The sequence below is a fragment of the Pelophylax lessonae genome (genome assembly GCF_965119305.1).
Source record: "Pelophylax lessonae genome assembly, chromosome: 9".
Lineage (NCBI taxonomy): Eukaryota > Metazoa > Chordata > Amphibia > Anura > Ranidae > Pelophylax > Pelophylax lessonae.
In genome coordinates, this window is record NC_138776.1 from 264457634 (window position 1) to 264470963 (window position 13330).

The 13330-nt window shown below is 46.5% G+C and overlaps 3 protein-coding genes across 4 annotated transcripts in view; 2 read left to right on the forward strand and 1 right to left on the reverse strand.

Annotated features, from left to right (window-relative positions):
* The window catches only part of LOC309563916 (uncharacterized protein), a gene marked incomplete at its 3' end in the record, with an annotated part of 182514 nt that extends 177562 nt beyond the window's left edge, over positions 1 to 4952 (forward strand). The window contains exons 2-3 of the mRNA XM_082268548.1: positions 4216 to 4339; positions 4456 to 4952. Coding sequence (XP_082124674.1) covers positions 4255 to 4339; positions 4456 to 4952 — 582 coding nt within the window. The 5' untranslated portion in view covers positions 4216 to 4254. The remainder of the gene's footprint in view (positions 1 to 4215; positions 4340 to 4455) is intronic.
* Positions 1 to 8131, forward strand: part of LOC309564435 (uncharacterized protein) — a gene marked incomplete at its 5' end in the record, with an annotated part of 253943 nt that extends 245812 nt beyond the window's left edge. Inside the window, 1 exon segment of the mRNA XM_082269065.1 lies at positions 7579 to 8131. Coding sequence (XP_082125191.1) covers positions 7579 to 8087 — 509 coding nt within the window. The 3' untranslated portion in view covers positions 8088 to 8131.
* The window catches only part of LOC309562677 (uncharacterized protein), a 420285-nt gene that overhangs the window by 316440 nt on the left and 90515 nt on the right, over positions 1 to 13330 (reverse strand). The window lies entirely within an intron of this gene.

A 13330-nucleotide genomic window follows, 5' to 3' on the forward strand; every position in this document is an offset into this window, starting at 1 on the left:
CTGTGAAGCTCTGGGGAACTCCATGCCCAAGAGGGTTAAGGCAGTGCTGGAAAATAATGGTGGCCACACAAAATATTGACACTTTGGGCCCAATTTGGACATTGTCGCTTAGGGGTGTACTCACTTTTGTTGCCAGCGGTTTAGACATTAATGGCTGTGTGTTGAGTTATTTTGAGGGGACAGCAAATTTACACTGTTATACAAGCTGTACACTCACTACTTTACATTGTAGCAAAGTGTCATTTCTTCAGTGTTGTCACATGAAAAGATAGAATAAAATATTTACAAAAATGTGAGGGGTGTACTCACTTTATACCCAATGTTTTGGTAAAATATTAAAGATGTAGTTACGCCGAGTAAATAGATCACAAACATGTAATGCTTTAAAGTCCAATGAGTTTCGATGATTCCAGTCACATGGCTAAAATAACGGTCCTTCTACTTGTAATAAAGCCGGCAAAATATTGGCATGCATAAGTAAGGGGATATATTCCAGAGATAAAACTATAATCCTTCCACTTTATAAAACTCTGGTTCGGCCACATCTGGAGTATTCTGTCCAGTTCTGGTCGCCAGTCCTCAGAAGGGATGTGCTGGAACTGGAAAGAGTCCAAAGAAGGGCAACTAAGCTAGTTAGAGGAATGGAGGAACTAAATTATGAGGAGCGCTTACAAGCTCTTGATTTGAAGAGACGCTTGAGAGGGGACATAATAGAAATTTACAAATACCTCAACGGTGATCTCAGCATAGAAAAAAAAAACGATTCAGTCGCAAGGAATGTAAGAGGACACGAGGCCATACAATGCGATTAGAGGAGAAGCGGTTCAACCTCAGGCTATGCAGGGGGTTTTTTACAGTCAGGTCAATAAGATTGTGGAACTCTCTTCCACAATTGGTGGTAACTGCGGGGGGGATATCGACTTGTAAAAGACTCTTGGACGTACATCTCCAAGATCAAAATATTCAGGGGTATGGGAAATGAATTCGTCCACACACACCTACACAGGTTGAACTGGATGGACTATTGTCTTTATTGAACCTCAACTACTATGTAACTATGTAATTCAGCCTATTATGTTGTTTTATAATTTTCGGGTTGGATTTTCGTTCTATAAATTTACATTTATACATATTAAAACTTAATCAAATTGTTGTTTTTCATTTCCTTGTCTTATTATGTGGATTTGACGTGAGGTATAATCTCTATGTGTAATCATCGATGTACCGGTAAGCTCTAACGAGTGAGACCCTCTAATTCCTCCTGTATTGAATTGTACTGTAACTGTATTGTCTTCCCTCACATTGTAAAGTGCTGCGCAAACTGTTGGCGCTATATAAATCATGTATAATAATAATACCCTAATAGAAGAATGGGCCACAAGGCAGAGGGAATACCGGTGGATGGAACGTAACGTAGACTGCAGTAATTATATTCAACACAAGGTTGTGATCTCACGTATTGTCCTTGGAACGCAACAACAGGAAGTGATGTCACACACAGACAGGAAGTTCCAGGTTAGAGGTGAGTCTGGAGGAAGTAGAGAGGAGACATTGCTGGAAGTGGCAACAGAGGAGGTAATAAGATATTATTTTATATTTACACCAAAGTAACCCCTCCGTCAGTACTGTATATACTGTATAATTACAGATATATTGCAATATGTACTTAGATTAACTGTCCATCCAGAGCCTCTGGTTTATAGACCAGATACATCCTAAATATAGAGCCATTTATCCAACTGTCCATCCAGAGCCTCTGGTTTATAGACCGGATACATCCTAAATATAGAACCATTTATCCAACTGTCCATCCAGAGCCTCTGGTTTATAGACCGGATACATCCTAAATATAGAACCATTTATCCAACTGTCCATCCAGAGCCTCTGGTTTATAGATCGGATACATCCTAAATATAGAACCATTTATTCAACTGTCCATCCAGAGCCTCTGGTTTATAGACCGGATACATTCTAGATATAGAACCATTTATCCAACTGTCCATCCAGAGCCTCTGGTTTATAGATCGGATACATCCTAAATATAGAACCATTTATTCAACTGTCCATCCAGAGCCTCTGGTTTATAGACCGGATACATTCTAGATATAGAACCATTTATCCAACTGTCCATCCAGAGCCTCTGGTTTATAGACTGGATACATCCTAAATATAGAACCATTTATTCAACTGTCCATTCAGAGCCTCTGGTTTATAGACCGGATACATTCTAAATATAGAACCATTTATCTAATTGTCCATCCAGAGCCTCTGGTTTATAGACCAGATACATCCTAAATACAGAACCATTTATCCAACTGTCCATTCAGAGCCTCTGGTTTATAGACCGGATACATTCTAGATATAGAACCATTTATCCAACTGTCCATCCAGAGCCTCTGGTTTATAGATCGGATACATCCTAAATATAGAACCATTTATTCAACTGTCCATCCAGAGCCTCTGGTTTATAGACCGGATACATTCTAGATATAGAACCATTTATCCAACTGTCCATCCAGAGCCTCTGGTTTATAGACTGGATACATCCTAAATATAGAACCATTTATTCAACTGTCCATTCAGAGCCTCTGGTTTATAGACCGGATACATTCTAAATATAGAACCATTTATCTAATTGTCCATCCAGAGCCTCTGGTTTATAGACCAGATACATCCTAAATACAGAACCATTTATCCAACTGTCCATTCAGAGCCTCTGGTTTATAGACCGGATACATTCTAAATATAGAACCATTTATCTAACTGTCCATCCAGAGCCTCTGGTTTATAGACCGGATACATCCTAAATATAGAACCATTTATCCAACTGTCCATCCAGAGCCTCTGGTTTATAGACCTGATACATCCTAAATATAGAACCATTTATCCAACTGTCCATCCAGAGCCTCTGGTTTATAGACCGGATACATCCTAAATATAGAACCATTTACTCTTCTTCCATAAAGCTGTCTCGGAGATGTTGGCTCTCATCACTGTGAGATAATGGACATTATATCTTCTCTGGATCAGGATATAGGGAGGAAGAAGACTGAACTACAGTACAAGTTCTAATGGAGGCAGCAGAAGGAATTAACATCCCTACAGTGCATAAAGTATTGGCCAATGGAAGTATGATTCCTGTGTCCCACCCTTTAGTCTGGGTTAGTGGAGGGATCAGTGGTGTCCTCCACAAAAAGCTGTTGCATCTGCAGTTTAGAGAACTATGAGAGCCATAAACGAATGTAATGGAAACATTTTTCATGTCATTATAGAGCAGGGGGTCTTCAAACTATGGCCCTCCAGTTGTTCAAGAACTACATTTCCCATCATGTCTGTGAATGTCAGAGTTTTACAATGCCTCATGGGATGGGTAGTTCTACAACAGCTGGAGGACCGTAGTTTGAGGATCCCTGAATTATAGGGAAAGGATTTACCAGTTTATTATTCATTGACAGAAAGGAATGTCCTGTTCGGATCGCACGGTTAAAGTAATAGGAATGGACAAAGACCATTGCCAAGTGACTGAGGAGATATTAGACCTCACCTTGGAGATCATCTACCTGCTGACCGGAGAGGTGAGGAGGATTCTGGGAGGTCACATGACATCACTCTTATCTCTATTAATAAAACACAGACCTGACCGGAGAGGTGAGGAGGATTCTGGGAGGTCACATGACATCTCTCTTATCTCTATTAAAAAAACACAGACCTGACCGGAGAGGTGAGGGGGATTCTGGGAGGTCACATGACATCACTCTTATCTCTATTAATAAAACACAGACCTGACCGGAGAGGTGAGGAGGATTCTGGGAGGTCACATGACATCAATCTTATCTCTATTAATAAAACACAGACCTGACCGGAGAGGTGAGGAGGATTCTGGGAGGTCACATGACATCACTCTTATCTCTATTAATAAAAGACAGACCTGACCCGAGAGGTGAGGAGGATTCTGGGATTCTAACATGATATTCCTATTGGTTCTCCAATACAGAGATTTCCTCTTCGGAAGTCAGGTGATCATATGACCATCACAGTGCCTCCATGCGACTCCCTAAAACCTGAGAGACACAACATGAAGAAGATTCTAGAAGTCACCAAAAAGATGATGGAGCTGCTGACAGGAGAGGTGAGCGGTGGTGGGAAATCTGGGACATTATCCAGTAACAGACAAGGGATGTGTCTGGATGGTGACTGTATCATTGTGTGTGTCAGGTTCCTATAAGGTGTCAGGATGTCACTGTCTATTTCTCCATGGAGGAGTGGGAGTATTTAGAAGGACACAAGGATCTCTACAAGGACGTCATGATGGAGAATCAGCCGCCCCTCACATCACCGGGTAAGAGGAGACTTTATTGTAAAGGAGAGAGCAGTACGGAGGATCCACCTAGATCCCCCATCATCTGATAAACACATAGAAACAATGTATTCAGTCAGTGTGTGTGTTTCCTACAGATGGATCCAGTAATGGGAACCCACCAGAGAGATGTCCCCGTCCTCTGTATTCCCGGGATTCCACACAGGAAGGTCACACCATCCCTCACCATCATCAGGTAGATGGATCCAGTAATGGGAACCCACCAGAGAGATGTCCACGTCCTTTAGACTCCCGGTATTCCACACATGAAGATGACACCATCCCTCACCATCATCAGGTAGATGGATCCAGTAATGGGAACCCACCAGAGAGATGTCCACGTCCTTTAGACTCCCGGTATTCCACACATGAAGATCACACCATCCCTCACCATCATCAGGTAGATGGATCCAGTAATGGGAACCCACCAGAGAGATGTCCACGTCCTTTAGACTCCCGGTATTCCACACATGAAGATGACACCATCCCTCACCATCATCAGGTAGATCATTTAGACCATAAACTACGAGAAGATATTCTTCTATGGAATTTCTTGTTCCTGTTGAGAATGCGTTCTATCATCTTTGGGGTTTAGGATGAAGAACTGAAAGACATCAAAGTTGAGGTTAAAGAGGAAGAAGAAGAAGAGACGTTGGTGAGTGGAGATCAGCAGTCTATGGAGGAGGAGGAGATGATTATGGAAAGTAAACAGGAGGAACCTTCTCTACATATGGACACAAGTAAGTAATAAACACTACATGCAGAAACAATTCACATTTTTATCATACTTCTAGATGTACAAAGTATGTGTTACGTTATTAGATGGGTCGAAAAAAGACGTATATCATCATTATGGGAGCCTCATAAGGTTACCATGTGAGGACACTTCACCGCATTGGCATCCAAATGCCAAAAGGTACAGAGCTGAAAAGAAATGAGAACTGGTAACCAAATTTGACCAATTAGGCTACATTCACACCGGCCATTTAGGCCGAGGTGATTTGTTGCGGCAGGAATCTTCTGATTCCCGCGTCGGCCCTGAGCAGCTAGGTGCATCCACCGCCCTCGTTCACCATAACGAGAGGTCGTCGGCGCCACAGGTATTCACAACCTACAATTACCTGCAGTGTGGAATGGGCAACGACCCCAATTGATATGATGACCATGGAGATCCTGCTTTTCACCAACAAGAATGACCCAGAAGAAGCCCATCAAGCTTGGACTTCTTGGTTGAGATATAAAGATTCTGACCCATTTGGGACCCTGGCAGGCCATTATGTAATAACCCCCCCCTCCTCCCCATACATATGATGGTTCCTTCAATATAATAGAAAATCCATCAAGGTTTCATTACACCACCGCGTTTGGTTTGTCTGTCACTCTCTAAAGTCCCGTACACACGATAAGAAAATCTGAAGGGAAATTTCGTCCGATGACCGATCTGCCGTTTTTCGGATTGTTAGTATGGTGCTTTCGACAGCCGACTCCGACTTTTCGGCTGACAAAATCCTGATGTGCAGGCTATAAAATTTTTGTTGTCCGATTTTCGTCTCATTAGTACAGATTTCGACTGAAAAAAAATCTTAAGAGCAAGACTAGGCATGCTCAGAGACGAAAGAACACTTACAAAGCAGTCCAACACATGACATCACTTCTGAAGTAGAATTCTGTCGTACGGGAAAATCCATATGAAAAAAACCTCTTCACTTTCCACATCAGACAAGCATGTCACAAAAAACGGACGACCGGTTGTTCGATAATCTGATCGTGTGTACGGGGCTGAAGGTTTGACCATTGACCTATTGCGGGTCTTCATGCATTTCTTTTGGCTTTTCCTTTTGTCTTCTGTTGTCCTCTAGTTTCTCCATCTCTCCCCCACTTCCCCTGTTCTTCGATGGGTTTCTCCGCATCCACAGGGTTCAGTCAACTTTTAGTTTGGTGTAATAATCAAAACATTCAGGGGTATGGGAGGTGATTACGTCCACACACACCTACACAGGTTGAACTGGATGGACTATTGTCTTAAGGCCCCGTTCACACTGGGGCGATCCGACTTCCCGGGGCGACCTCCGAGGTCGCGGTGCGAGCAGCGCGCCGCGACCTCGGAGCGGCCGGCACGGACTTCATAACATTGAAGTCTATGACGGTCGCTCCGGGTCGCCCCAAAGAAGCTCTGGACCCTTTTTCTAAGTCTGAGCGACTTGTGTCGCTCCTATTAGAACGGGTCCGCAGCTTCCCTATGGAAGGCGACCTACGGCGACCTGTGAGGCGACCAGGTCGCCTCACAGGTCTCCCCAGTGTGAACGGGGACTCATTCAACCTCACCTACTATGTAACTATGTATAATTGTATCCAATTTCATGCCAGACCCTCGGAAAACGTAATGGTGGACCATCATTGAAGACTCCTGAATGTAAGACTAAAAAATATTTTACATTTTTATTTTCTTACAGATGGACGCTTTCTTCTGAATCCCTCGGAGGGAGATTCTATTTCATCTCCAGATTTCAAAGCAGAAGATGATGACATCACACAATGTTCTCCAGGAGAAGATCCCATTACTCCAACCACAGATCACCGACCTTACCATCTGGAGGGATCAATGGATGCTTCTAATCCTGAGGAACCTTCTGATCAATTCAATACTATGACTTCAGATGTCCACCTAAGATCAATGGATCCTTCTAATCCTGAGGAATCTTCTTATCAATTCCATACTATGACTTCAGATGTCCATCTAAAATCAATGGATCCTTCTTTTTCTGAGGAACCTTCTGATAAATCCCATACTATGACTTCAGATGTCCATCTGAGATCTCACAGTGCGGATCAATCAACACATCCACCCAATCCCATAGAGTCTTCTTTATGTGGTGGAGCTCACACAGGAGAGAGTTCCTCGCAATCTTCAGATTTAGAGAAATCTCACACTAACAGAGTTCCACCTAAACAGCGGAGAATTCCTTTGGGTGAGCGTCCTTTCTCATGTTCAGAGTGTGGGAAATGTTTCTTTCGGAAGCAATACCTTCTTCTACACCAGAAAATTCACACAGGTGAACGTCCCTTGACGTGCTTGGAGTGCGGGAAATGTTTCACTAAGGAAGAACACCTTCTTACGCACCAGAGAACTCACACCAATGAGCATCCCTATCCATGTTTAGAGTGCGGGAAATGTTTCTTTAGGATAGGTCCGCTTCTTATACACCAGAGAGTTCACACAGGCGAACGGCCTTATTCGTGTTCGGAGTGTGGGAAATCTTTCACTAAGAAAGGACACCTTCTTGCACACCAGAGAATTCACACTGGCGTGCGTCCCTATTCTTGTTTAGAGTGCGGGAAATCTTTCACCGAGAAAGGACACCTTCTCCAGCACAAGACAATTCACACGGGCGAGCGTCCCTTTCCGTGTTCACAATGCGGGAAATGTTTCAAGCAGAAAAGCGGGCTTTTTACACACCAGAAAATTCACACTGGCGAGCGCCCTTTCTCCTGCTCAGAGTGCGGGAAGTGCTTTACCGAAAAGGGAAACCTCCTTCAACACCAAAGAATTCATACGGGTGAGCGCCCCTATTCGTGTTCAGATTGCGGGAAACGTTTCAGGCAGCAAAATGCACTTCACACGCACCAAAGAATTCACACAGGCGAGCGCCCTTTCGTATGCGCGGAGTGCGGGAAATGCTTCATTTACAAAGTACGCCTTCAAAAACACCAGAAAATTCACACAGGTTAGAGTTGTTTTTCGGGCTGCAAATGTTTCATTCACATTGGAGGCATTATTAAGCATCAGAGAGGTCACACAGGGGGGGCAGGGTTCTTTTGGTGCCCTTCTTGCCCCAGCCTCCGACACTTCCTTTTTAGACTCAAATGGTGGTCTACATAACTTGGGTTGAATTGGGAGTTTTTAGGCGTTTAAGGTTATTAAACTATCGCAATTAGAGCTGGGACAAGGGGTGGGCAGAAGGAATAGCTGCCCCGGGCACAGCATGTATTATAGGGATGGGGGCTCCACAAGCTTCTTCTACTATAAGGCTGGCAATAGTAGTGGCGGCGACATGACTTCTTCGGTCAGCCAAGCTCTGGAAATGGCAAGGAGAGGAGGAGAGAGTCGAGAGGAGGAGCGGGCTGTGCTCTCTCTCCCCCTCTTCCTCATAAGCTCGCGCATAATGAAGGGGGAGGTGCAATTTGGCATCTCTGCCCTGGGCACTGGAGGAACTTGTCCTGACACTGATTGCGATATGGTCCCCTAAACCTGGGGTGTCCAAACTTTCTCAGCAAAAGGCCAATTTATTGTCCTTCAAGCTTTAGGGGGGCCGGACTGTGGCCAGAGGGAATAGGAAATGCCCCAGGATCAGAGGGCATAAACAATGCCACATCTTTGGTTATAATGGGGGGGGGGGCATTGTTGGTATTAATGGGAAGAATAGTACCATTGATGGTGTCAGTTGGTAGAATAGTGCCCCAATGGCCAGATTAGGGATAGCAAAGGGCCACATCCGACCCCTGGGCCACAGTTTGGAGGCAGCCGATAATCAAAGAGCACACAACGCTCCCGGTGAAACTTATAAATCCCCTCATCTGAATCACAGGATGTGACGTGCCTAGTGGGTAGAGGCTGGTTTATGCAGAGGAAGTTCTCTCTTACACCTCTGACTCGGGGGGCCCTGGTAGAGTATACAGGTGGTGCAGGAGTGCAGAGTAGCGCGAGTGCCTGTAAAAGTGCTAGCTGCAGGGTTTCTGGTTGAGTAGGACGCCAGATGGCAGCAGATTTCCTGAGGGCAGGAACAGGCTGGTACTTGGACGTAGTTAGCCGAAGAATCACAGGATGCTGGTGTTACGTACTTGGTGGGTAGAAGCTGGTTTATTCAGAGGAAGGTTTCTCTTACAGCTCTGACTCGGGGCCCATGGTAGTGTATACAGGTTGGGCAGGACTGCAGAGTTGCATGTGTGATGGTAGATGTGCTAGCTGCTGGGTTTCTGGTTGAGTAGGGCGCCAGATGGCAGCAGATGTCCTGAGGGCAGGAACAGGCTGGTACTTGGACGTAGTTAGCCGAAGAGTCACAGGATTCTGGTGTCACGTACCTGGTGGGTAGAGGCTGGTTTATGCAGAAGATGGCCTTTCTTACACTACTGAATCGGGCCCCTGGTAGAGTATACAGGTGGCGCAGGAGTGCAGAGTCGCGCGAGTGCCGGTAGACGTGCTAGCTGCTGGGTTTTTGGTTGAGTAGGACGCCAGATGGCAGCAGATTTCCTGAGGGTAGGAACAGGCTGGTACTTGGACGTAGTTAGCCGAAGAGTCACAGGATGCTGGTGTCACGTACCTGGTGGGTAGAGGCTGGTTTATGCAGAGGAAGTTCTCTCTTACACCTCTGACTCGGGGCCCCTGGTAGAGTATACAGGTTGGGCAGGAGTGCAGATTCGCACGAGTGCCGGTAGACATGCTAGCTGCTGGGTTTCTGGTTGAGTAGGGCAGCAGATGGCAGCAGATGTCCTGAGGGCAGGAGCAGGCTTGTACTTGGACGTAGTTAGCCGAAGAGTCACAGGATGCTGGTGTCACATACCTGGTGGGTAGAGGTTGGTTTATGCGGAGGAACGCCTCTCTTACACCACTGAATTGGGGCCCTTGGTAGAGTATACAGGTTGGGCAGGAGCGCAGAGTTGCGCAATTGCCAGTAGATGTGTTAGCTGCTGGGTTTCTGGTTGAGTAGGACGCCAGATGGCAGCAGATTTCCTGAGGACAGGAACAGGCTGGTACTTGGACGTAGTTAGCCGAAGAGTCACAGGATGCTGGTGTCACGTACCTGGTGGGTAGAGGCTGGTTTATGCAGAGGAAGACTTCTCTTACAGCTCTGACTCGGGGCCCCTGGTAGAGTATACAGGTTAAGCAGGAGTGCAGAGTCGCGCGAGTTCCGGTAGACGTGCTAGCTGTTGCGTTTCTGGTTGAGTAGGGCAGCAGATGGCAGCAGATGTCCTGAGGACAGGAACAGGCTGGTACTTGGACGTAGTTAGCCGAAGAATCACAGGATGCTGGTGTCACGTACCTGGTGGGTAGAGGCTGGTTTTTGCAGAGGAAGGCTTCTCCTACACCACTGAATCGGGGTTCCTGGTAGAGTATACAGGTGGCACAGGAGTGCAGAGTCACGCAAGTGCCAGTAGATTTGCTAGCTGCCGGGTTTTTGGTTGAGTAGGACGCCAGATGGCAGCAGATGTCCTGAAGGCAGGAACAGGCTGGTACTTGGACGTAGTTAGCCGAAGAGCAGGTCCCAGTAGCAGATGGACAACTTGGTACCTCAAAATGGACTGGAACATAAGCAGAGTCAGACAAGCCTGGTCGTACACAGAGTGATCAGATCATTACACCATTGCCTTGGGTTGTCTGGCACACTATGGTTTGACCATTTACCTATTGCATCTCTTTATGCATTTCCTTTGCCTTTTCCTTTTACCTTCTGGTTCCCTCTCGCTTCCCCATCTCTCCCCCTGTTAACCGACGCGTTTCGCCCCAACCACAAAAAGAGCAATCCTGGCAATTCAAGGACAGCCATACCAATACACAGGCAAGGAACAAACAGTGGTGCCAATACATAGCCAAGAATACTATGGAATGATAACTGGACCCCAGTCTGCCTACTTTGTTTGTATTCGACTAGATGCAGAAAGGATCTCCATAAAAATACATCAACCCACAGTATGCAACCACAATTCGTCTTTCAGTGATGATCCTTTTTATCGATAGCCATTGGCTGCTGTACGCCATTTCTCTTGTTTTGCTCTACTGAAGAAGCTGATCAGCTCCTGAGCAATTTTCAAAAATTGCCATTTATTTTTACTCAAATTCTAGGAAATCTGAGTTTAATGAAAGATTTATTTTGTGTTATTAGGTATTCTAATTTTGTAAAAATAAAATGAGAAAGCTCGACACTTTACAATATTCTGTTTTTTTTTTTTTTTTTTTTAATAAATGACCATAATTCGTAGAGGACCAGTGATTGGAATGTGCCATCAGGCTGGAGGAATCCAAACCAAAGGAAAGCACAACCATCAGTGGTGAAGCTAGACATTCCTTCACCCAGGGCAAAGGTTTTTGAAGACTTCCTTCAAGAGGACGATGTCAGTAGGGCAGTGGTCATGTTTTTACAATTTTTTATTTTTTTCACAGTTTTATTTGGGGGCTTTGGTGAAATATCAGAGGTTTAGACCCCTGATGTCTCACTTTTGAGGAGGACAGATTTCCCAGTCTCTTTTTCTGCAACCTCAGCTGCACTGTACAGTGAATGAATGGGAAGTGCACTGTGCTGAGCGGCTTCCTGTTCATTTACAAACTGAAGCACAATGAGCAGTTTACTATGCTTCAGTATGAATGAACACGGTGAGTGATTGGTACCAAGGGGGGCACTGGTGCTCAGTGGGGGAACAAGGGGGCACTGGTGCTCAGTGGGGCAACAAAGGGGCACTGGTGCTCAGTGGGGAGAGAAGGGGGACACTGTTGCTCAGTGGTAAGAAAAGGGGGACACTGGTGCTTGCTCAGTGTGGAAAGAAGGAGGACACTGGTGCTCAGTGGGGAGAGAAGGGGGACATCGGTGCTCAGTGTGGAATAAGGGCGGACACTGGTGCTCAGTGTGGAGAGAAGGCAGACACTGGTGCTCAGTGGGGAGAGAATGGGGACACTGGTGCTCAGTGGGGAGAAAAGGTGGACACTGGTGCTTAGTGTGAGGGGAAAGGGGGCACTGGTGCTCAGTGTGGGGGGAAAGGGGGCACTGGTGCTTAGTGGGGAGAAAAGGTAGACACTGGTGCTCAGTGGGGTGAAAAGGCAGACACTGCTGCCCAGTGGGGAGAGAAAGGGACAATGGTGCTCAGAGGGGAGAAAATGGGGACACTGCTGCCCAGTGGGGAGAGAAGGGGGACAATGGTGCTCAGTGGGGAGCGAAGGGGGACACTGGTGCTCAGAGTGGAGAAAATTGGGACACTGGTGCCCATTGGGGAGCAAAGGCAGAAACTGGTGCTCAATGGGGAGAGAAGGGGGGCACTGGTGCTCACTGGGGAGTAAAGGCAGATACAGGTGCTCAGTGGGGAGGAAAGGAAGGTATAGGTACTCAGTGGGGAGAGAAGGGGGACACTGGTGCTCAGTGGGGAGAGAAGGGGGACACTGGTGCTCAATGGGGAGAAAAGGTGGACACTGCTGCTCAGTGGGGAGAGAAGGGGGACACTGGTGCTAACTGGGGAGGAAAGGCAGGTACAGGTACTCAGTGGGGAGAGAAGGGGGACACTGCTGCTCAGTGGGGAGAGAAGGGGGACACTGGTGCTCAGTGGGGAGAAAAGGCGGATACAGGTGCTCAGTGGGAAGAAAATGCAGACACAGGCGCTCAGTGGGAAGAAAATGCGGAAACCTACAGAGGGCACATCACCAGCCATCTACTACGGCACTCGTACCACTCCTTGCCTTTACACTCTCTGTTCCCACCTTCAGGAGTGTTAGGCAGGAGGTGCAAGAGAGGCCTCCACAACATTCCAGTCTTCACCAGGTACGTGATAGTGTTCCTCTGTAGCTGCTCTTGTTATGTGGCCTCCCACTGACCTGCTCCTGACCATGCTTTGTTGATTCTGGAATCGGACCAAGGCTTGCCTCTGACTACGTTCTGCTCTCCTCCTGGTTTGAACCTCGGCCTGGTGCTTGACTGTGCTTACTCTTGCTCCTCTTCTATATCCCATGCTTGGCTTTTGACTCCGTCCTTGCTGTCCATCCGTGCTGACCCTGTCTTGCCATCTGACCACGTCCTTGAGCTTGATGGGTACCTTTAGTCTCATCTGACTGAGTACCTTCGCAATCTCTGCACCGAGCTTCCAGGGTCCATCCTGCAGACCGCCATCCTTGGTCCTCTTCTGGTATGCTATAAGCAAATGACCTGGCCAATACAGTCAACACCACATCCCAGTGAACGTTCGGGACATCAAAAATTGGAACAGCGGGACTTTCTA